This window comes from Dromiciops gliroides, chromosome 5 (assembly GCF_019393635.1).
Source record: "Dromiciops gliroides isolate mDroGli1 chromosome 5, mDroGli1.pri, whole genome shotgun sequence".
Lineage (NCBI taxonomy): Eukaryota > Metazoa > Chordata > Mammalia > Microbiotheria > Microbiotheriidae > Dromiciops > Dromiciops gliroides.
The window spans coordinates 281427780-281452282 of NC_057865.1; the positions used below are offsets into that span (position 1 = coordinate 281427780).

Sequence of the window (24503 nt, forward strand, 5' to 3'; positions counted from 1 at the left end):
GTGTGTGTGTGTGTGTGTGTGTGTGTGTGTGTGTGTGTCTGACTGTCTGTCTGTCTGTCTGTCTGTCTATAGAATGAGTACTAATGCTTGAGCCCAAGAGGACTGGTATTCAAATCCCACTTCCTTCAAATATGACCTAAGTGATCTTCAGCAAATCCCTTAAGGGACTTTAATGATAATTAACTTCCCTGGGCCTCAGTTTGCTCATCTATAAAATGGCAGGTGTGGACCTCATGGCCTCTGAGCCTCCTCCCAGCTCTAAATCTACACTTCTATGCTTCTGTGTGTGCCTTTGAGGCTGGCAATGTGCCATGCAGATGTTGTATTTGTGCTTTATTGTTGTTCATCCTTTGTTCTCAAAGAAGACCAATGACATCTAGAGGGTGATATCTTGACTAGTTCATGAATTGGATTTAAGGGAGGCAGGGCTGGGTAAAGTCATTGGCCTCACTCTCTCCTCCAGGGTCATCAGAGCCCAGTTACGAGACATAGGTCAAAGATGACTGGTGATGCCCCTGCATTAGTGTTTTATACTAATGCTTGGAATAGAGGAAGGATTTGTCCTTGTGTCTTCCTGTGTGGGAAATCCAATCTCAGATTTAGAGCTAGAAGGGACCAGCAGGAGTGTATGTCTGAGGGCACCTAGTCTAATTCCTTGCTGAAAAAGAATGTCCCCATGGTAAGCATAGGATCATATAGAAGGATCTGAGAATTCCTAATGTGGGAACTCCTTACTTCAACACAGGTTGCCAACCCATCTAGGAGTTAATATTTATTAGGTGCCTACTATATGTCAGGCACTAATCCTGGGGAGTTAGTGAAGGTACAGAGAAATAGTGACTTGTTTAAGGTCACAGAGCTAGTAAGTGTCAGAGACAGGATCTGAACCCGGTCTTCCCAGCTCCTAGTTCAGGGATCTATTGATTGAACCACACCACCTCTAACCATTAGAGCTGCCCAAGAATGAAATTGAATTCCTGAGTTTCCAGTCCCTGGAAACCATCAAGCAGAAGTTGGGTGACCTCTTGTTGGGTGTGTTATAGGGGAGATTCCAGGGTTGAGACAGAATATTTTAAACATGGAGTATTATTTTGCCTTTTTATTGCTAGCACCTAGGACAGTGCCCAGAACCCTGTGGGTTCTTGAGTTTTAACTGGACTATGCAGAGAGATGCAGTCAGTACATCCAGAGGTAGCCTATGTATGATCTTTAGTACCCAGAGTCCTCTGTGGCCTCTTGCTTACTCTGAGGCAAATTATTCTACATTTGTTTTCATTGATTCAGTCTAATAAATATTTATTAAAGCAGGGACTGTGTGTCCCTGGGGATACCAAAAAACCCAACAAACCCAAAACAAAAGCAAAATAGTTCCTGTCCTCAATGAGCTTCCATTCTACTTGAGAGAATTTCAATGCTAGCAATATTTTCTTTCTAGAACATTTAAATATAAAATTCTGCATTTGTCAAAATATTAACTGCATATATGACAGAATGGGTCTCTACTCTCCCAACCTCCAATCCTCTAGGAACTGAAAAAAATGCAAAAAATAGCCTCCCTTCCCAAAGAGTGAGGGGGCAGGTAGAATTGATGATGGGGTCTCAGAATCACTCCAGCTTTTTTCTTCCTTCTTCCTTGGCTTTGTGCAAACCCATATGTGATTTTGGAAGAGTGATCGCATAAGATTCAGAGGGGTATATCTTGAATCTACAAAGAGAGATGGATGAATGAAGGAGACAGAGATACAGAAGCAGGCATATGCAGAGAGAGGAGAGAGGAGAGAGGAGAGAGGAGAGAGGAGAGAGGAGAGAGGAGAGAGGAGAGAGGAGAGAGGAGAGAGGAGAGAGGAGAGAGGAGAGAGGAGAGAGGAGAGAGGAGAGAGGAGAGAGGAGAGAGGAGAGAGGGCGGTGCGAGCGCCCACATGAGTGATTAAGAGAAGGAATTGTTTAATAAAGTGCAGCTGCTCCAGTCTTGGCTCTCTCACCACATATGAAGACTTTCTTTGAATGTCTGCTCCAATTTCCCCCATTTCTGCTTTGTTCAGTCTCTCCTTTCTTCTGTTCTTTCCTCCACCTTTTTTTAGGACTCTGTGTAATGCCCCCCCCCCCCCCCCCCCCCCGTCTCTCTCCTCTCTCGTCTTTTCTTTTCTTGATTGTGGCTCTCAATGTTTGGTGGTTTATCACAGTGGAGCATTCAAAAGTTCAGGCTCTCCATCCTTCTCCCCCCCTTTAAAAGGCTGGTGACCTCTGGAGCCACCACAAATTAGAGGTGACAGGGAATATTTTCTTCTTCTGACAATACCCAATCCTTTTGTATTACTCTGTTCTTCCTTTCAATAGCAGAGCACCTTCGACACTTGAAGCTGGTTTGGGACCAGAGGGAGCCCTTGGAACAGAAGGGAGACTCTTTTTAAACTCAAGAGTTTAGTTCTCTTTTGGGGTATTGGCTTTGAGAGCATTGGGTGATCACATTTCAGCTTTTCTGAAAGACAGGGAAATAGTGGATGGCTAGATAAATTCAGGGACATTATTACTATTTTCATTCTGCTTATATTTGTACCCTCAGTGCTTACTTAGTCCAGTGCCTGGCACATAGTAAACACTCGATAAATACTTGTTGACTTGACTACTGCTAAAAATGATAAATAAGAGAAAAGCACTGATCTCTGTGTCTGCTTTCTCATGATGACTATTTAAATTGGAAGGGAACTTTGAGACTGGTTCAACTTCATTTTATAGATGAAGAAACTGAGGGTCAGAGAGGATCATAGAATCCCAGATCTAGAGCCAGAAAGGGTCTCAGAAACTATTTAGTCCAACACTAAGGCACAGAGGATCATAGATAGAGAGCAGGAATACCTCCAAAGCCATCAAAGCCAGCCAATCATTGTACAGATAAGGAACCCAAAGCTGGGGAAGATTAAGTGGCTTACCTAATGTTCCACAGGTGGTGAGTGCCTTGGTAGGTTTTGTACCCAGCTTTTCTGAATCAAGGGGAAGAGGAAGGAAGAAGGGAACAAGCATTTAGTAATTACTTGCTGGAGAAGGACATGGCACACCTTTCCAGTTTCTTTGCCAAGGTGGGCAGCTAGGTGGTGCAGTAGATGGAGTACTGGGTCTGAAGTCAGGAAGATTCATCTTCCTGAGTCCAGATCTGGTCTCAGACACTTACTAGCTGTGTGACCCTGGGCAAGTCACTTAACCCTGTTTGCTTCACTTCCTCATCTGTCAAATGAGTTTGGGAAACCATTCCAGTATCTTTGCCAAGAAAACCCCAAATGGGTCACAAAGAGTTGAACATGACTGAAAAATGACTCAACAACAACAAAATGTGCCAAGCGCTCTGCTAAGTACTTTACAAATATTATCTCTTTGGATCCTTATAACTATTGCTATCCTCATTTTACAGTTGGTGAACCTGAGGCAGATAGAGGTTAAGTGTCTTGCTCAGGGTCACACAGACAGTAAGTGTCTGAAGCCAGATTTGAACTCAGGTCTTCCTAACTTCAGGTCCAGTGCTCTTTGGCTTTCAACTGCCAGTGATCTTTCAACCATACCATGCTTTTCCCCATAATTTTTTAAAAGAATAATCTGCATGCACATCATGGGCATCCTTATTTAAAATACCTGCGTCTATGAATGTGGAGAAGAGGCAAGCGTACATAAATGATATTCAACAGTAGAACATATTTTTACGGTAACAAGATTGATGGAAGGATAGAGAAAATAAAAGGTCCTGCTGTGTGTGTTTGTTGAGCAACGAGAAGCATTTGATTTATGATTAGAGCAAAATGCTGTCTCTAAGGTTCTCCTCCAACACGGCGGTTACTGCGCACCTCTCCAAATCATGCAAGATTCATTGAAAGATGAAATAACAGACACAGCAATATTCGATGACCTTCTGGGATGGTTGTTGTGAGGCTCAAACAAGATAACATATGGCCAAGCACTTGTTTTCTACCCCTGTTAAGAATCTCAGCTTTCTGAAGGTAGGCTTGATTTTTCGATTTTCCTCCCTCCCTTCTAGCACAGAACCTGACACAGAGTCAGCCTTTTCTTTCTTGTTAAGGTGCTCTATAAAGGTCAGTGGCTTTAGAGTTGGAAGGAACATTGGTAGTATTCCAGTCTAACCCTCTCGCTTTACAGATGAGGAAACTGAGTCCCTACAGTAGTATTAAGTGATTTACCCAGGGTCACACAGTGGCATCGTAGATTTAGGGCTGGAATGAACTTCAAAAGCCAGCTTCATTGTACATATGAAGGAACAGGGGTTCAATTTTTTTATTTTCTCACGGTCATACAGATATGTCATAGTATCATCAATTTAGAGTGAGAAGGATCTTTGTTGTTTTTTCAGTTGTGTCCAACTCTTTATGGCCCCATTGGGATCTATCTACTGCACCACCAGTGGCTGGATTAAGTCTCCATTTGTCTAATTAGAAAATCCCTGCTGGTCACATGTTGTTACGGCTTTTATCGCTTCACGGCAAGGAGGTTTCTAGACAGAATGGTGACAGAACCTTTGGTAGACTGGACATACCAGCTTTATGAGTCAGGAAACTTGACAGAATTTCCCTGGCAACCAAAAATCCCTGGAGAGAGAATGACTTTCATTTACTCCCCTGTGGCAATGTCAGGATCTCTTTTTGGTTTCCTCGATGTCATCTCTCCTTCCTCACCTACCAAATCTCCTGAAAGAAGGGCCTTGACTTGGTTGGTTTGCCTTGGTGGCTCACTGTCCAGTTCAGCATGGTGATCTTTTATCTCCTGTAGGATCTTGAAAAGTCCATTTGTAAAAAACAATAACTCATTAGAAAATGATTAATTGATATTAATTAATATTAATGCTGTAGAAACAGCATTGTAAGATTTATAAAGTGTTTTCCTCAGAACAGATCTGTCAGGTGGGTATCTACAGAGCATCATCACCCCCATTTGGCAGAAGAGACAACCAAGACTCAGAGTGGTTAAGGGCTGACGCTAACATGAAACACACTTGATAATAAGCAGTTGATAATCCCCCACAAAAAAAAGAGGCAGGCAGAGATCAAGAGACTTGCCCAGGGTCACACAGCTAGTAAATGTCTATGGCAGGATTTGAACTTTGGTCCTCATGTTCATGATCCCAAAGCTATTCAGGATTCTAGCCCAGATTTCCGGACTCCAAGCTCAGTTTTCTTTTCATGCTGCCTTTTAAATTCAATTCAACAATTAATCCCTCCCAAGATTTAAAAAGTTTTATCGATACTTCTTGTTTTTCCATCACTTTTATTTCTGAATACATCTCTACCTACTCCCCTAGTCAGTGTTCCTCCTATCCTTGTAATATACAATTTAAAAAACAACAACAAAAAGCCATTCACCAAAATTAACTAATGCATTAACAGGGTATGCAATGTTCCAAAACCATAGATATCCATCTTTATGAAAAAAAACCAAGGGAGGTCCGATCCATATATATCTATTTTTAGGACCAAGCAAGCTGCAACAAGCATTATTAAATACTGTGTTCCTAATGGGTGTCAGTAACTAGGCTTAGCATTGTAAAGAGAAAAGCAAAAATGCAAATCATTCTGGCTGTCAGAAACCGTACATCCTGAAATTTCTGGAAGAAAGGAATGAAACTATTTCTTTTCTGTTATTACTTCACTTTCTACTCATGGGAAACACCCTCATTTCACAATTCCTTCTTTTGGGTCCTCATAGCACAGCTCCAGCCTTATGAGAAATTCCAGTCTACAAAGTGCCCTTTTGCAAACAGGCAGGAGAAACCTTGAGAATGGTTAGTGAATCAGCTCCTTTGAGAGCCTGGGAATCAGGAGATCTCTGTGCTTCTCTTCCCTTTTCTAATTCCTTGACCCAAGACATGAGTCTTTTAACATCTTTGAGCCTCCGTTTTCTCATTGGTAAACTGAGTGTTGCCCAAAGGCGGGGATCCGTGAACTTGTTTTCTAAAAAAATATTTGGACAACTGTATAATCGGTTTCCCTTGTAATCCTCTGCATTTTATTTTATGAATTTAAAAACACTATTCTGAGAAGGGGCCCTTACACTTCACCAGACTGCCCATGCAGCCTGTGACGCCAAAAAGGTCAAGACTCTTTTCCTTCTGTCTCTAATGCTTTACTACTATTGATGTAGAATTGTTTACTCTTATAAACATTTTTTCCCCCAAAAAAGTTTAAGGTCATTCAGGAAAGCAGGGTATTTTGACATTATTAAGTTGCCTTTTCTTTATGGGAAAGTCAATGGAAATGACTTCGTGTGTGGGCCTTTGGTGTGTTATTAGTCTGTAAACGCCCTCAATTGGAGGAGCACTTGAGGGACTCAGACTAAAATAATCTTACCCTTTTCCTGACTTTTACCATTTCAGAAACAGCTCAAGCATTCAGAATTCCACAGTGCTATATTCTTAATTTCTGATAGGAAGGCTGCAGTAGTATTTCAATTTTTTAAAAAAACTCATACAATTTCTATTTCTAGATAAAATTTCTTGGTGCTACAGAAGAGTATTTATATTAGCAGTCAGAAGACTGAGTCCTGGCTTTACCATTTGTCAGCTGTGTGGTCACCATGACTTAATCTCTGAGCCTTGGTTTCCAAACCTTGGGGATGTATAATGGGTGTGCAAATGGTATATAAATGATAAAGACCTTTTACATATGTAGTGGTATCATTATTATTGTTATTCTCAATCTCATCTTTTTTTTATGGAAGTCTTTGAGAGCAGGGACTGTTTTATTCTTTGTCTTTCTATCTGCAGGGTCAAGCATCCTGTAGATGCTCAATAAATGCTTGTTGGTCATTTGATTGAATTCAGATAGAAAGAGACCAAGGAAAAGTTGATATCTTGATATCCTTTAATACTTAATGTTCTATGAATTATTGCAAAGATGGACAAGGCAACTGCTTTGTGCACTGAATAAAAGTTATAGCATGTAAACTCATGCTCGGTGGGGTCACTGAAAGCATCCTTCGTCCAAGGACAAGAAGCAGACAGGAAGACTTGTTGTTTGTCATTCATTCTCAGAGAGGACCAGTGACATCATGAGGGTGACATCTTGACTTTTCTATTGAAGTGGATTTAAGTGAGGCAAAGCTTTGAAAAAAATCAGCCTCTCTCCTCCAGAATCATTGGAGTCCAGTGGCAAGACCAAAGTCAAGACAAACTGTGATGAGGATGATTTAGAAGGGAAATGATTTATCCAGGGTCCCACAGCCAGTCTGGGTCAGTCAGCACTTGAATCTAGATCTTCCTGGCCTTTTTCAAGATCGGTTGTCTAACCGCTGTGCCACATGTTGAAAATGTGCTCAGATATTTTTATGGATCAGTGTTGTGCCTGGGTGTTTAGAGACAATAATTTTGCCTGTGCCTGGCCTGCATGTCCAGTTCCACTGTGGTTTATTTCCTGAGTTCTCCAGGCTATTTTGAGACCCAAATATGGAAATTCATCATTTGTTAGTTTTAGCGACAAACTAATGAGTTTCTGATGTATTCCTGTATTTACACTGTTGCCATTTCCTGGTTCTTTTTTCTTCTCACTGCATCAATTTATCCTCATGTTCTCAGGAGAACATCACATTTCCCTAAGCCAGGTTTCTCTCAAGGCAACGTATGTTGCCGAGCCACTGTAAGCAGCTGTCTGGCGAATGGCGGTAATTTACATGCAACCTAGGGAGCATGGTGGGAGGATCATGGGACTTACGTTCAGAGAACCCAGGTTTAGATCTCGGCTCTGCTCTTACTTCAATGGGCAAGTCATGACCCCTCTGAGCCTTAGTCTCCCCTTCTGTAAAATGAAGGTTAATCTTCCCTCCTAGCTGTGTTCCTATCTGAATTTTGCCAACCCCACTCAGCTACTTTCTCGCCTTGAAACATCCCTCCTGCCTTCTTCTTCCATTGCCGAATTCCTTTTGGGTACCTCTATGTGGGGAATGGCTTGTTACCTTGCCTTTAGGGTCCTTTCTAGTACTAGATCTCTTCTTCTTCCTTATGCTTACCTACTTCCTTTCTGTCTCCAGCATTTATTTTTTTTTAAATCCTCAAGAGATTTCAAAATAATTTCAACCCAAACTAACACCAAGGAGTGCTATATGGTGCAGGGAAAGAGCCTTGGTTTGGGAGTCTGAGGTTGCCAGGGTTCTAATATGAGCTCTGCCACTTGTACCTGCGTGACTTTGGGTGAGTCATTTAATGACCCTTGGCCTCAGTTTCTTTAGCTGTAAAATGAGGGGTTTGGGCTACGTGGCTTTTGTGGTCCTTTCTAGCCCTAACTCCATGAGCCCACACTTGTTGTTCCATCATTTCAGACGTGTCCAACTCTTCCTGATCCCATTTGGGGTTTTCTTGGCACACATACTGGTGTGGTTGTCATTTGCTTTTCCAGATAAGGAAATAGAGGCAAACAGGGTTAAGTGACTTGCCCAGGGTCACATGGCTTTTAGTGTCTGAGGCCAGATTTGAACTCATGAAGATGAGTCTTCTTATTTCCAAGCCCGGTGCTCTATCCACTTCCCCACCTGGCTGCCTATGGGTCCACAGACCTCAGTCCAAATTTCCCTTGCTGTCTTTTCAGGAACACAGCCAGATGACTATTTCTTCTCAAAATGTGATCATTTCTTAGAAGAAATATGGAGGCAGAGTTGAAGAGTGAAAAGACCTTTAAAACCTAAATTCAAGCCCTTTTTAAAAATAACCTGTGTGACTTTCAGCTAATCACTTAATCCCCTTCTGGGCCTCAGTTCTCTAATCCCGCTCACTTTAGCTCTGACCACTGTGAACACTTCCCTGCCATCGGTCAGAGAAAGAAGAGGTTTCTGATAGCTGGGGAAGTGTCGTCTCAGAGGCTGTCACTTTGGATTGATGTGCCCCATGGTCAATTCTCCCAATGACAGCTAAAATACTTTATGACTTAATTTGTTAAGGCTGAGTATTTAAAGTCACTCCAAGGATGGCTTTCCTGATCACCAATCTCAGAAAGCTGTCGTGGACTAAAGCGCAGTGACATCCTTTCTTGGGAGTTCAGAACTGAATGTCCTCACTCCTCTCTGCTGCTGACGTATTTCCATCTGGGGGATTCGCCTGGCCAATGGGGCTGAGGGCTTCATGAATAAACCTATAGCCTCCAAGGGCCAAACAAGTCACCCACCATCCTTCACGGGCCTTTACAGGCCACTCATCACTCTGTGATCCCATTGGTGTGAATGTTCCCTCCACTGATACACATTGCCCATGCTGTGCAGGTCTTATCCGTGCTTCCCACCAATGAAGTTGCCACGTGAGTTCTACTTTCTGGACTGGAGTAGTTCCTGCTATTTTGAGGGTATCACCGGAGTCCTTCATTATCTGCTTGTAGGATTGGCCCATCTTCTCCTCCTATCATTAATTTCTCAGAAAAACCTGGGAAAGATAATGTGCTCCCCCAATTGGGACATCAGATTTAAGCTGCCCATGATATTAATTACCTTTAGGAGAAGCTCTTTGAATTGGTGATGTACTAGAGGGATGGAAGGTTGAAGGGACTGCTAATTGAGATGGAAAGAAAGATTCAGGAGATAGCATTAGTTCTGAAGGGTACCATACTGCCCAAAGGCCTCTGGGTATGCTATAAACAGTAACTGAATTAAATCAACTGAAACACTTGATATTTAGCATTCTTTGCCAGGAGTTTGTTTTTTTGTTTGTTTTTTTTGTTTGTTTTTTTTGGGGGGGGGTGAGGCAATTGGGGTTAAGTGACTTGCGTAGGGTCACACAGCTAGTAAGCGTCAAATATCTGAGGTTAAATTTGAACTCAGGTCTTCCTGACTCCTGGGCTGGTGCTCTATCCATTGTGCCACCCAGCTGCCCATTGCCAGGAGTTCTTAAGCTGTTTTGTGACATGGGCCCCTTGAACAGTCTATTTAAGTCTTTGGACCCCTTCTCAGAAATATGTTTTTAAGTGCATAACATAAAATATGAAGGATGACCATGGAAACCAATTATATTGAAATATAATTATCAAAATATATTTTTAAACACCAAGTTCACAGAGCCCAGGTTAAGACATCCTGTTCAATACTTAAGCACTTTGATAGGTATAGCATCCTGCCACTGTCATTGCAGGATTATAGATTTAAAGCTAGAAGAGACCTCAGAGAGCATCTAGCTCAACTCCCTCATTTTACAGATGAAGGAACCGAGTCCCAAGTGGTTTGCCAAAGGTCTCACAGGAAGCAAATTAAAGAACTGGGATCGAAACCCACAGCCTCCGACTCTAAATTTAGTCCTCCTTCTCCTATACTGACATCCAGCCCGTTTATTGACAATTACCTCTTCAGACACCCCCAACGAATGAATGGTCCTTCACTTTTTGCTAGCAAGAGCTGCAAACCCTGGGAAGTGAGTGAGGAACAGAACCAAAAGACAACACAAATTGTCTGGGTGGTGTGGTGGAAAGATGGCTGGTCTATGGGCCAGGAGCACATAGGATTGAAGATTTAGATCTCTATGTGACCCTCAAGGACATAAAATCCAAGCATTTTATGGATGAAATTGATGGGTCCCACAGAAATTAAATGACTTGTCCAGGATCACGCAGCCAGTCTGTGAGGGAGGTGGTATTCAAACCCATGGTTTTCCCATTTCTAAGCCCAGGGTCCAATCTGCTTCTCTAGATACAAGTTCTAGACCACATTCTGGTACAAGTAACTCAAATCACCATGATCCCTCTGAGTTTTGAAGTCCTGTGAATCCAGAAATACATTGATATAATGGTATGACTACTTGGGTAAGGAACGCATCTCCAGTTGGGTTGGAAAAATTGACAGGCTAACTAACCAGCAGCAGAAACAAACTCCACTCAGCCTCCCAGGGTCCACCTGCTGGAATTGTTATCATTTCTAGCACGTCAAATGCCAAAGTCTGGTCAGTGTTGCTGCTCTTTGCTCCTGGCCCAGATAGACTGGATTTTTCCTCTCCTATTTCCACAGGGAGACCTCCTTTTCTGCATTTCTCACCTTCGCTGTTCCATCACATTCCAATAAGATGATTTTCCTAATTTTCTCCCTATTAGATTGCAAACTCCTTGAGGAAAGGATCTATGTCCTATGTCCCTTAGCATCCCCAATACCTAGCACAGGACCCTGACCATAATATATGCTTCATAAAAAAGAAAAGAAAAGAAAAGAAAAGAAAAGAAAAGAAAAGAAAAGAAAAAACCAACAAATTCTATCACCGTGTTTTTCTAAGAAGTTTCAGGTTCACAGAGCCCTTTCCTTGAAATGATCCTATAGGAATGGTTTCACATTTTGATTCGAAGACCTGGACTCTCTTTATTTAAGGAATTGTTCATTCATTTCCACCAGTTTTTATTCTCTGGTGGAGGTGGCGTGCGGGACTATAAGGCAGGAAGATCTGAGTTCAAATCCTATTTCAGATGCTTACTAGCTGTATGACTGGTCATCTCTCTGGGCCTCAGTTTCCTCCCCTGAAAACAAGGGAGTTGGATGGACCAGGGATCGTGAACCATTTTTGTGTCATGGACCCCTTGAGCAGTATGGTGACACCTCAGATGAAGATTTTTTTAATGGCTAAAATGAAATACATAGGCTCCCAAAAGAAAAGAACTCTATTGAAATCGTGATACACACATATTTGAAAACCCATGGTCTCAGACACTGGGTTGAGAACCCTTGTACTAGACAGATTCAAAGGTCCCTTGTAGTTCGAAATTCCCAGTCCTCTCATGCTTTGAACCACCATGAAGTGGCTGGACTTGTCTTTGGATGATGGATATGACAACCATCGCAGTCCTATCTTAGACATCTTTCCAGCTCGATAAGACCTGCAAGAGTCTGCCCTTTTCTAACATAGCCTTAGGGAACCCTGGCTTTCCTCCCCACCACAATGAGGCTTCAGAATGGGATTGGAATACTGGGAGGTGTCATCATTAATGGGAAAAGTTCAGATCAAGGAATTATAGTTAGATGGGAAAAGGCCCTCAGTGATTATCTCATCCAACCCCCTCATTTTGCCGTGGGAAGAACAAGCTAAGGGAAGTTCGTGGGCTCGTTCCAGGTCACACAGCAAAGATCAGAACTGCAGAAGTCAATTAGTCTGTCTGGAGATGAGGAAAATGAGCAAAGTCACAAAGGAGATAAGTATCTGAGAGGGATTGGGACCCAGATCTTCCCACCTCCAAATCTAGAACCCCATCCACTATTTCAAGCTCTTATATGAAGGCTAGATCGGCGGGGGAGAGATCTTCAGAACAGGCTCCTTCCTGGTACCTTTGACATCTCATTAGATAGGAATCCATCAAGTCTGTTCACACGTGAGTCCAACTTTGCTTGTCTGCAGTGAGGTACCCGGTTTTGTAGGATTATTTCCTCCATTTTTCTTTCTTTTCTGGACCTCTGTGCTTTTTTACAGCCTAATGAAAATTGGGCTAAGAATCAGGTTCTGCTTTTAACTAGCTGTGTGAACTAGGGTAAGTGAGCCAACCTCTCTGGGCTCAGTTCTTCATCCATACAACTCAGATGCTCGGCTTCGTGAGCTCAGAGGCAGTGGTATGCAGTGGCTGGTGCGCTAGACTTAGAATTTAAAAGATCCTGAAAAAAAGAAAAAGAAAAGACCCTGATTCAAATCCTGCCTCAGATATTTAGTAGCTGTGTGGCCCTAGGAATCATTTAACCTCTATGCATCAGTTTCCCCATTTGTAAAAATGAAGAGATTGTACCCAATGATCTCTGAGGTCGCTTCCAACTATACCTTCCATTATTCTCTTTTTTCCTTTTGGCAAATTTGGACTCCCTTGCCAGAGGTGTGGTTATTGATGACAAAGGACTTATCCTATCTCCCTGCCCAGCAATGCATTCTCTTTCACAATCTCCCCAGATTCTTCTTCCCTCTCCCACTCCTCCCCCTACCTCCTCACTTTCCTTTATGCAGCCCAGCCTCTCTGTTCTATGCTCTTTGTACCCAGTTGTGTCCTCACCAGGTCTAGCCTCCTTCTCTCTTGAATATCAATTGTTAATTGAATGCTGATGAAGCTTCAAGATTTCTTTCTTATTAGGGCAGTATGAACCATCCTTTCTGAGTCCCTGTTTTCTTTTTCAGTATAGTCTGTCTTCAAATCATAGAATTTTAGAACTTGAAAAGAACCTTGGGGATCTATCTAATCATAGTTCTACCTTTTACAAATGGGGAAACAGAGGCCCAGAAAGGCAGCAAATGGCTCAAAGTTACCTGGCTAGTTGGTTGCATGACTGGGACTAAAACTAAGTCGGTTAACTTTCTACCAGACTATATTGCATCTTCTCTTTCTAATTTTATTTCTTCTCTGTTCTAAACATGTATAGTCAAGCAAAACAAATGTCCACATTGGTCATGTCAAAAAGTCTTATTCTGTGCTCGGAGTCCTTCACTTCTCTATCCAGAGGTGCATAGCATGTTTCATCATGAGCCCTCTGCAATCTTGGGAGGTCATTGTGTTGATGAATGTTCCCAAGTCTTTCACAGTTGTTTGTCTCCACTGTATTATTGTCATTGTACAAACTGTTCTCCTGGTTCTTTTCACTTTGTTCTGCATCAGTTCATACAAATCTTTCTAGGTTTCTCTGAAACAACTTCTTATAGAACAGTTGTATTCCATCATATTTATATACTAGTTTGTTCAGCCATTCCCCAAATGAAGGGCACTCCCTCTCTTTCCAGTCGTTTTTCACTGCAAACAGAACTATCGATATTTTTGTTTTTCCTTAGAGTTGGTTTTGCTTAGAACTGATCTCTCCCAAAATCTACCCTCACTGTTGTCCTCCTTTCTCCTCTTTCCCTCCTGTTTCTCTGTTGAGTGATATGTATTTCTTTACCCAATTCTCTGTGTGTGCATGCACACGCATGCACTCTTCTCTCTTTGGATCTTTTCAGATGACAGTGAGGTTCAAGTGTCAACCACTCCTCCCTCCCCCATCAGCTTTATTTCCAGTTCTTTGCTACCACAAAAAATGCTGCTGGAAATATGTTGGTGTATATAGAGCCTTTCCTTCTGTCAGTGACCTGCTGGGGTCATACCCAGCAATGAGATCTTTGGATCTAATGTTACTGATATTTTAGCATATTTCCAAGTTGATTTCCAGAATGGCTGAACCAATTCATAGCTCCAGTTGTGATATATAAGAGAGTTTGCCTACCACCTGCCCAAGGTTTTTTTAAAGTCATCACATGGGGGACAATAGAAGCCTGAAATCCTCTCTAGAGTAATGAGAACTGACATATAATACTTGACCATTTGGTATTTTGCACACATCTTACTTGAGAACCTCATGACCATCCTGTGATTGGAGGCTACAAAAATTATTATCTCCACGTTGCAGATGAGGGAAGTGAGGCACTAAGAGGGCAAATTATTTGTCTAGGCTCACATAGCCAGTAAGGGTGAGAGGTAAGATTTGAACCCAGAACTCCAGTACTCTGAGGCATTCTCTCTGACTCAATTTAATCAAACCATGTACAGGACCCCATTGCTAGGCTCCACGGTAATTCATAGCCTCTGCCTTTGAGAAAATCGTTCTCCAACAGGGGAGATACTTGAACTAGAATGTGTTTGTTACCTAGATGAGGTACAGAAGGCTGGGGGAGGGGCAAGGATAAGGCAGATCAGGGAAGGCTTCGTGGAGGAGGTGGCACTGAGAGTGGGAGGAGGGATTGGAGATGGCCCTGGGAGGTCAAAGATATCTTTCCCCTCATAGGATTATTGCCATCTCTGAGAAACTGTCTATCATTTGCCCTTCATGTAACCCAACAGGCTTTGGCCAACCTTCTCCCTCCCTCTGCCAGAGGACTTTATGTAGAGAGGCTAGCACATAGGGAGACAGGACATCACCACCCTCCATCTCTGTGTTGGGTCAAATCATCCCTGCCACTGAAAATTGCCACTTTTCCTCCTTCTAGGTCTGGAATTGGGAGTAATTATCTGCAGGCTCTCAGCAGATCAGGGTATTTTAACATCAGTTAAAAGCCAGCAGCTGTGGTAGAATTCAGTGCTGTTGTTTTGCCAAGCTTTGGGGGGGATTCATACCGAAGAACATGAGACAGATGCACAGGGCTAGAGCTGGAAGGGGCCTCAGAGGTCATTGACTCCAACCCCCTCATTTTATAGATCAATCAATAAACACTTATTAAGCACCTACTATGTACCAAGCCTCAATTATATTATCATAAATCTAGAGCTGGAGGTGACCTCAAAAGGCATCTAGTTCAACCCCCTTATTTTATAGGTGAGGAAATTGAGGCAGCTGAAGCTTAAGTGACCTGTACAAGAATCTGATCCTAGATCTGGATCAACAGTTCCTTGGGTGTTTTTGTTTTTGTTTTTGTTTTTGTTTGTTTTGCGGGGCAATTGGGGTTAAGTGACTTGCCCAGGGTCACACAGCTAGTAAGTGTCAAGTGTCTGAGGCCGGATTTGAACTCAGGTCCTCCTGAATCCAGGGCTGGTCCTTTACCCACTGCGCCACCTAGCTGCCCCTGGACCAACAGTTCTTAACCTTCTTTGTGTCATGAATCTCTTTGTCAGTCTGCGGAAGCCCAGGCGGTCTTCCCACCTCCATTCAGAATAAAATACATAGAATTACTAAGGGAGCCAATGATATTGGCAGATTGTTCTCAAATGCTAACAAACATCCTAAAACCTCAGACCCTAGGTTAAGAACTCCTGATTGAGAGCTAGAAGGTACCATGGAGACAATCTAGTTCAACCTTTTCATTTTAGAGATGAGGAAACACCCAGAATAGCTCAATGATTTCCCCAAAGTCACACAGGTTGTATAGGTAGGAATTGGGTTTTGAACCCAGGTTCTTGGACTTGGGAGCCACAGCTCTTTTTGCTGGACTGGCCCTGCTTTTCTCTTGGGTATTGCAGGATCTGGGAGGAAGGGGAGCTATTGGTGGTGGTGGAAGAGGGGGTTAATCGGATCCAGAGGCTGCATGTACAATGGAAAGAGGACTAACCTGGGAGTCAGAAGACTTGGGCTCAGGTCCCAGCTCTAGCTAGCACTAATCACTGAACTTTGTGCGTGTAGAGAGGGGCCAGGGATTACTCAGTTCTTAAGATGACTCTCCAGATTCCCAAGGGCTTTCTTCCTCTGTGCTCTTGTGAAATGGTCCATTAAGAGAATTGGAGTGCGAAGGATTCTTTGTAGTGATAGGTGTACTCAAGAGGGCTCACGAAAGCAGTATTCGGAGCCTAACTAACTGTCCTTTTGTTGTCTGCCTGATGCCAGGATGCTGTTGCTGGGCCAGAGGGATGGGATGCAAATCGATATGTTTCAAGTTTATTGATGGGAGTTTAGAAGGGAGAAAAGCAATAAACCTGAATGACCCAGAGGGGTGTTAGAAGGCAGTGGAAAGAACACTGATAGATATCTCTAGTGTATCTTGGGGAGGGGGGTGCCTTTTGGCAGTGACCTTGGACTTTTTATTGATGGAGAGTTTGACACTGTATCCAAAGATCTTTCCAGCTGTGACATTCTGTGATTCCTTGATTAGGTTATAGGAACAGCCCCTCTAGGGTCTGCCTTATTTCCTATGACATAGCCATCAGCTGTAGAAAGAATGACAAATTTGTTAAGTGGGTGAGAGGAAAGAGGGTGGAGGTATCTAGGTAATAAGCATTTAGTAAGCCTTTAGTCATCATGCTGAGTGTGGAGATACTCATAGAGAAAGAGAAAAGAATGCCTGCCCTCAAGGAACTTACATTCTAATAGGGGAAGACCACACATAAAAAGTAACTGATAAAGGATGGAGGGAGAAATTACCAGTAACTGAAGAATAGCCAGCCTCAAAATGGAGGCCAAAGAAGAAACTCATGCATGGTGAAAGAGAGCTGGAAGGGCAGAGTGAGAAGCACCAGAGTGAGAAGACTGGTGAGATATAAAGATGAAGTCCAAAGAGTGGAAATGAGGCTGAGAGGGTGTTTCACTGTCCTTCAGAAGTTCAGAACAGTAGGGCAGTAGCTTGAACTAACATTCAAGGATGGTCAGATTGACTTCTGGTTCACAGTTGTGACAATTGGAGTGATGCCACCTACTGGAGAGTTACTGTAGGAAAGCTCCGCCATGAGGAGAAGGCATCTGAGGGCAAGCCACGTGGCTTGGAAGGTCAGTTCCTTGGCGTCAGGAAGTGACATTTGCTCGTGGGTACTGTCTATCAAAGCTACCAGCCAATTAGCTTGGAGTTGTGTTTGCATGTGGATGGAATGTTCCCAGTTTCACTGGAGGTTAATGGGATGAAGAAGGGGCGAGGTTCACTCTCTCCCTCTCTTTTGTGAGGACCTCAGGGGGAGAGGAGCAGGAGACGCTGGCTCCCTGAGATAGCTGAATCCAGGCCTCTTTCTCTCTTCACCAAATTCTTATGCTCCTTAATAAATATTTTAAAAGTCTAAACTCTTGCTAAAGCTTCTAATTTATTGGTGACCACTCATTAGATTTTTTAGATAGTATAGCTAGAATCCTAGCTACACAATGGAAAGTGTTGAATATCACAGACACCTAGGGTTGAATATAGAATCAGGAGTCCTGGGTTTGAATCCCAGCCCTAATACCTTTTAAATGTGACCAAGGGGAGCATCTAGGTAGTGCAGTGGATAAAGCACTGGCCCTGGATTCAGGAGGACCTGAGTTCAAATCCAGCCTCAGGACTTGACACTTACTAGTTGTGTGACCCTGGGTAAGTCATTTAACCCTCATTGCCCCACAAAAACAAAACAAAACAAAATAAATGCGACCAAGGACAGATTGTGAGGCAGTGTGGGATAGGTAAAGAGCTCTGGTTTTGGAGTCAGAAGATTTGGATTACAAATTCTTTCTCTGATATTTATTAGCTGTGCGATCCTGCTCTCTGTGCCCCAGACAGCTAAGACTAACTGACTATAAGTTGCAGAGTAGGACCTAGAGATTGGCATTGGTAAATGGAGTTTACTTACTGGGAATTCCCTTTATCAGTGAAACCACAGCTCTAGCTTTAAAAAACAACAAAAAACCAGACCTTGTGTTAGATGCAGGAGATACTGAGACAAAAACCAAGAGTCCCTGCCCTCAAAGAGCTTACGATCCCTTAGGGAATTGTCATAGGTTGCTGGTTTCTGATCTACTCAGTGCTTGGTTTTCTGTATCTGGAATGCTAGAAATGAAGATCGGATCAATAAGTCTTCAAACTTTTTTAAGGACTTCTTTTGTGCCAGTCACTGTGCTAGGCATTGAGGAGATTAAGTAAGAAAGCAAAAACCAGTCCCTGCCCTCAAGAAGCTTACATTCTGTTAAGGGAGACAAGAAGTATGTACAAGATGCATACAGAGCAGATGGAAGGTAGCCTTAGAGGGGCAGGCACCAGCAGCTAAGGGGGCTGGGAATGGCCTTCTGCAGAAAGTAATGCTTGGGCTGAGTCTGGAAGGAAGCCTGGGATTCCAAGACAGAGTTGAAGAGGGACAGTATCCCCAGAGAGAAGAAACTGAATGGGGAGACTGTCAAACCAAAGTGAGTGCAGAAAGAGGAAGACCATAGGTGGAAGGCTCCCAGCATAGACCTCCCACAGGCAAAGGCTTTTAAATCCTTTTTTATTAGGAAAATAAACCGATTAAATAGCATTCCTGCTTGTAAAATCTGATTTAACAGATTCCGTGGATGAGTTTTCATAGTAGCTGTTCATCTCCTTGGGTGCTGACATCTTTGGGGGAATGGAATCCACTGGTGTTTGGTGGGTGAAACTTCACATGACATGAGTATAATCTTCCATTTCATGGTACCTGCTATTTTGTTCATTCCACAAGCATTTATTAAGCACCTACTGTGTGTCAGGTGCTAGGGATACAAATACAAAAAATGACACCATCCCTTTTCTCATGGAGCTTGTATTCTAATGGGTAAGATGATAAGTATGTACCTATATCAGTTGATATGGAATAAATATTAAAATAATAAATACAGATAAATAAAAGGTAATCAGGAAGAGAGAACACTAGCAGCTGGGGAGGGGGATAAGGAAAGCCTGTAGAAGGTAGGTCTTTGAGTTGTGTCTTGAAGAAAGAAAAAGATTCTAAAAAGGTAGAGATGACTCCTCATTCCAGGCATGGTGTATGGACAGTGCAAAGGTGCAATGAGAGGGAATGGAGTGTGCTGTGCACAAAGAAGAAAGGGCCAGTGTTTCCCTCCCTCCCTTTCCTCCTTTCTCTTCCTTCCTTCCTTCCTTCCTTCCTTCCTTCCTTCCTTCCTTCCTTCCTTCCTTCCTTCCTTCCTTCCTTCCTTCCTTCCTTCCTTCCTTCCTTCCTTCCTTCCTTCCTTCCTTCCTTCCTTCCTTCCTTCCTTCCTTCCTTATCTCCTTCCTTCCTCTCCTCCCTCCCACCTTCCTTTCTCCCTTTTCCTCTCTCTTCTTTTCTCCCCTCCCACCTTCCCTCCCTTCCATCTGTTCCAGTCTGGAAGTGCAGGGAAGGGCTGCTCATGCATGGGTCAAACTCTACTCCCATTGACATTCTCTTTTTCCAACCTAGGCTAGTTTGCTTCTCCATAGGCAACCTGGTGGGCCCCCATTCCCAGGGGCTCACTACGCTAATATCAAACTTAGTGCCCATACCGAATTGGGTTAAACCCCGCATCTCAGAACTCTGGAGCTCCAGCTCCACCAACATCAGCTTTCCCCCCAGCTAGGACTCCAGGCATGAGCTTCCATGTCTGGTATTTCTCCAAAGAACAACCATTGCATCCTTGTGTCCCATCCTAGAAACGGGGGGTGCTTACCTCATTTTTCATGGAAATGAAAAAGCAAAGCAATAAATTTAAAGGAAAGTAACAGTGGAATTATTCTTTTCCAGGGTGACTGTTGAGGAACAAAGAACTAGTGTTTTGAATCCTGGCTGTTCAAAACCTAATGACTTTTATATACTATGTTTGGTTAAAGCTTTCCTTCTCTACCCTTCCCTGCTCTTATTTTTCAATTATAAATTAGAGAAGCTCATAGGGCTGGTTGATATGTGGAGAATATATTTTTTACCGACAAGGCAAACTCTTGGGAGAGCTTTTGTAGGGAGTGCTTTATCAACCGCCAAGTCCTAAACAAATGCCAATGTGGAATTACTCATCCATGTGGGCACCCCATTCTGCCAACAGTGACCATAACTTCTCTGTCTTATTTGGTTGCATTCAGTAAGCATTCATTGAGTAGTGTTGGATAGTGAGCTTGGAATGAAAAAGATCTAGGTTCAAATCTTGTTTCAGACATTGACTGTGTGACCCTGTGTGAGACACTTAAACCACCTGGTGCCTCTGTTTCATCTGTAAGATGAAGGGATTGGACTCAATGGCTTTTAAGGACCCTTCTATTTTTAACAATGTGTTCCTTTATGGACTAGGAAATAGTGTGGCACAGAGGGAAAAACAGAGGATTAAGTGACAGAGGTCCAGAATTCAAATCCTGACTCCATTCCTGGTATGGCTTTGGGCAAATTGTTTCACCTTTTTGCATCTCACTTTCCTCTTCTGCAAAATGAGGCTTGGGCTCATTTATAGCTTTGAATCTATGATCTCAAATAGTACAGCAAGAAAGGCAATACAGATGTTATTGTCCTATTTCCCAGTTGATAAAATGAGCTCAGGAGAGGTAACGTGCCATACTCTATGTCATAAAGCAAGTTTGTGACTAGAGAGGTGAGACTAGGCCAGATGCCTTCTTTGTCATCAGTAGAATTTGTATTCCAGCCCCCCACCCTAATCCCCAATTGCTTGTAGAATCTCCTTTATGGTGCACTTCTTGCCAAGAATAGAAATTTTTCTTGGCTGTATCTACCACGAATGTTATCTCTACCCATCAGTCAGTCAACATACGTTTGTTAAGCACATGTGTCAGTCACTGGGGATGCAGGGACAAAAATATAAGTCCCAAGTCCCCTCAAGAAACTCACTGTTTACTAGCAGGAGACAATGTGTGCATAATAAGTATATAAAATATATATGAGGTAATGGGGGTATAAAATAATAATAAGTATATAAAAATATATATATGAGGTGGGGATGAGGCATTAGCAGCTAGGAAGGGGAAAGGTTTCATGGAAATTGTAGTGCTTGAGCTCAGCTTTGGAGGTGGAGGACAGAGAGAGGAAGTTCTAGGCAGTACGAAGATGGAGTGTTGAGTATAAGGAATAGCCGAAAGAGCAACTTCACTTGACCATAAAGTAACACATCATTGTCACCATCATGATAGATAACATTTCTATTGCACTGGCTATGTGCCAAGCACTGTATTAAAGTGCTTTATAAATATTATCTCCTCGTATCCTCACAACAACCATGGGGTAGTGGTGGTATTATAGGTACTATTCTTATCCCCATTTTACAGATGAGGAAATGGAGGCAAACAGGGTTAAGTGACTTACCTAGGGTCACACAGTTAGTGCCTACGGTTGGATTTGAACTCAGGTCTTCTAGACTCCGGGCTTGACATTCTAGCTGCCAAGTGAATTAAGGAATGAAAAAGAATTTATTAATAAATGCTTATTCTGTGCCAATCCCTGGTGACAGAATTACAAGCAAATAAGATGTTGAGGAGGTCTAATGTATAGAAAGCCTGGAAAGATAAGTTGGAGACAGACTGTGAAGAGCTTTAAATGACAGTGTAGTGTGTATTTGATTTTGTACTAGGAAGTCACTGGAGTTTATTGGGCAAGAGAGCACCATGCCCATATATTTGCTATCCCTGGGTCCTTTTTGTCCAATATGGTGGTTTAACAAAAAATGAAGCAAAAGTCAAGCAGTAGAGTAACTTTGGAATTTGATGCTGTCACCTGCCCTTTGATGATGCCATCCTAGCATGTCCTAGGTCACTAATTATATTAGTCATTAATTAATAGGGGGAAAGACTGGCAGTTTCTGTGGCCTTGAGGAACCAAACAGCTGGAACTCTGAGAGTGAAAGTCTGGGTGGTAGCCATTATATCTTTCTTCCCTCCTGTCCCCCTTCCCCCCCTCCCTCTCTCTTGCTCTCATTGCCTAATTCTCTTTTTGTTTTCCTTTTCTCTTTTAACAAAATAATCTATTTTGTGCTCTTCACTGCTAATGAGTCCCATCTTCTCTCTTTTCTCAGTCATGCGAAGGAATCCCTTTGGAATGGACATCTGTTGTCGGAAGGGCTCCCGGAGCCCGCTTCAGGAACTCTACAACCCAACTCAGGTAAGTCCTTTGATAAGACATCCACAGTCTAGTCTTTGTGCCTCCAGATTAGATACTTCTTGCTGAAGGATTTAAAGGTGGCTTCCTGTTTGGATTCCAAATTTGCTTCTGCCAAGCAGAAATTCTCTTCCTTGTTGGGTCTCATTTTACTAGCATTCTGCTGTATAGAATGGATCTTTGTGGCCAGAACTGAAAAAGGAAATGTCTGAGAACTTGGTGGCTTATCTAGGTTTGGAGTTCTACTTATGTGTCAGATGAGGCCGGGATTGGACAAGTCAGGTCAAATCGACAGTTGCCATTCCAAGGGCCACTGGGAAAACATAGCAGTGGGAATTTGGGGGTTGCATAGACTGGTTCCAAGACTGCTGGGAAAATATAGTAACAGGAATTTGGGGGTTTCATAGAGTGGTTCCATCACTTGGACTTGCTTCGCTGAGGCTTTGGGGGAACATTACTTCCATCAGAGGGCTGGAGGAAGAATTTCATGTGGGCAAGTTCTCCATCTGATTCTAAAATCTAACAAGTACCCATTGAATTATACCTCACTCAGCACATTTGGCAATGCTCAATTATTTGCGTGTTGGGGCTTTTTGTTAAGTGACTATCCTAATAAATCTGCCTCAATGTAGCTTTAACAAGGCAGTAAACGTTTCCAGTGCCTGTTGACTATGAAAAGAGTTACTCTTTGTGATGAATAAATCCCAGCCCCCTCTGTGCCCCTAAGTAGAGGGAGTGAGAACAATATTAGGGGGCCCTAGAGCCATGATGATTAACCCTAAAGATGCCCAGCCATATCTTGTGGGCAGTTTGGATTCTGTCTTTCCCATTCGTTTTCACTTTGCTAGAGTATTTATTAATACTAGATGGGCCATCACCAAACAGAAAACAAAAATAAAACCTTTGAAAGTGATGAAGGAAAGTCTAAAGCTTAGCCACTTAGTTATTGCCAACCCCAAAGCCCCTTGATATCTGACTTTTCCCTGTCAAAGGTCATCTAGAAATGAAGGACACCTAGGCATCATAGCTACTTAATCCCAGAACCCTCTCTATTGTGCCAAACCTGTAGTGGGCAGGGCGTGTGTGTGTGTGTGTGGGGGATAGATACAGGACTTCAATAATCACTTCTCTCTCTTGCTTCCTCTGGTACTCCTTTCTATTATATATGTTTGTTTGTTTGTTTTTTAGTGAGGCAGTTGGGGTTAAGTGACTTGCCCAGGGTCACACAGCTAGTAAGTGTTAAGTGTCTGAGGCTGGATTTGAACTCAAGTACTCCTGACTCCAGGGCCGGTGCTCTGTCCACTGCGCCACCTAGCTGCCCCCTTATTATATATGTTTTGCTGGGACCGGGTCTCCACAGCACTAAGCAGTTTTCTTGTTTTAGTACAGATATCTGAATAAAGTAGGTAATTTAGGACCTTTTCTTTCCCTGCTCTACCTTGCACCATTTACTTTGGGGTTTAAGCTGTCTAGTTTGATTTTTTTCCCCTTTATCAAATGAAACAAATGCTTGAAAATCCATTTCAAATTAGAAAAGAAATAGCTGACATTTATATAAAGTTTACAAAGAACTTGATATACATAATCTTATTTGATCCTCACAATTGGGCAACAGGTGCCAAAAGCCATTGCTGTCTCTGTTTTACAGGTGAGGAAACTGAGTCTTAAAGAAATGATTTACCCATAGTCTCATAGGCAGGGTTTGAACTTTGACTCCGGAGTTCAAACACACCAGACTCAGCATCTAACTCTTTCCCACTATTCCCTCTGGGGTTTAGGTGGTCTCCTTTGATTTTCCCCTTCCTGAAATTAGCCAGATATTTGAAAACACACTTCGAAGACTGAGATATCTGATCTGTCTTTCCACAATGAACCAATTCTCCCCTTAATTCAATCAATCAACAGTCAGTATATCCTACTCTGAAGGAGTTTCCATTCCATTTGGGGAGATAAATACATATAATCCTCCAAGTCTGACATAGCAAAACAGGGAAGTTTTTCTTCAGGCCCAGCTTGGTGCATGAAGTCTGATGGAGAATGACAGTCAGGCCCCATTATTCAGCTTTCCATTTGGATACCAGTTGGGTGCATCAGAACTTAACAGGACCAGTTTTGTTTGTCGGTGGTGACAAGGGAAGCATTGGATGATTCGCAGATGTTAACCATTTCTGTGCATCCGTTGATATCTTCTGTTCTCAGGTCATTTCATTCTTCCAGATAAAACTATTGATCTGCTCCCATTTTTTCTGACTGGGGAACACATGGCCTAGCGATTTCATGACTGGGGTCAGGTGTTCAGAATATGATGAAAAATGCTAATAA

The 24503-nt window shown here is 42.7% G+C and overlaps 1 protein-coding gene across 1 annotated transcript in view; it reads left to right on the forward strand.

Annotated features, from left to right (window-relative positions):
• CHST11 (carbohydrate sulfotransferase 11) overlaps positions 1-24503 on the forward strand; it is a 315182-nt gene that overhangs the window by 114384 nt on the left and 176295 nt on the right. The window contains exon 2 of the mRNA XM_043968734.1: positions 22099-22184. Coding sequence (XP_043824669.1) covers positions 22099-22184 — 86 coding nt within the window. The remainder of the gene's footprint in view (positions 1-22098; positions 22185-24503) is intronic.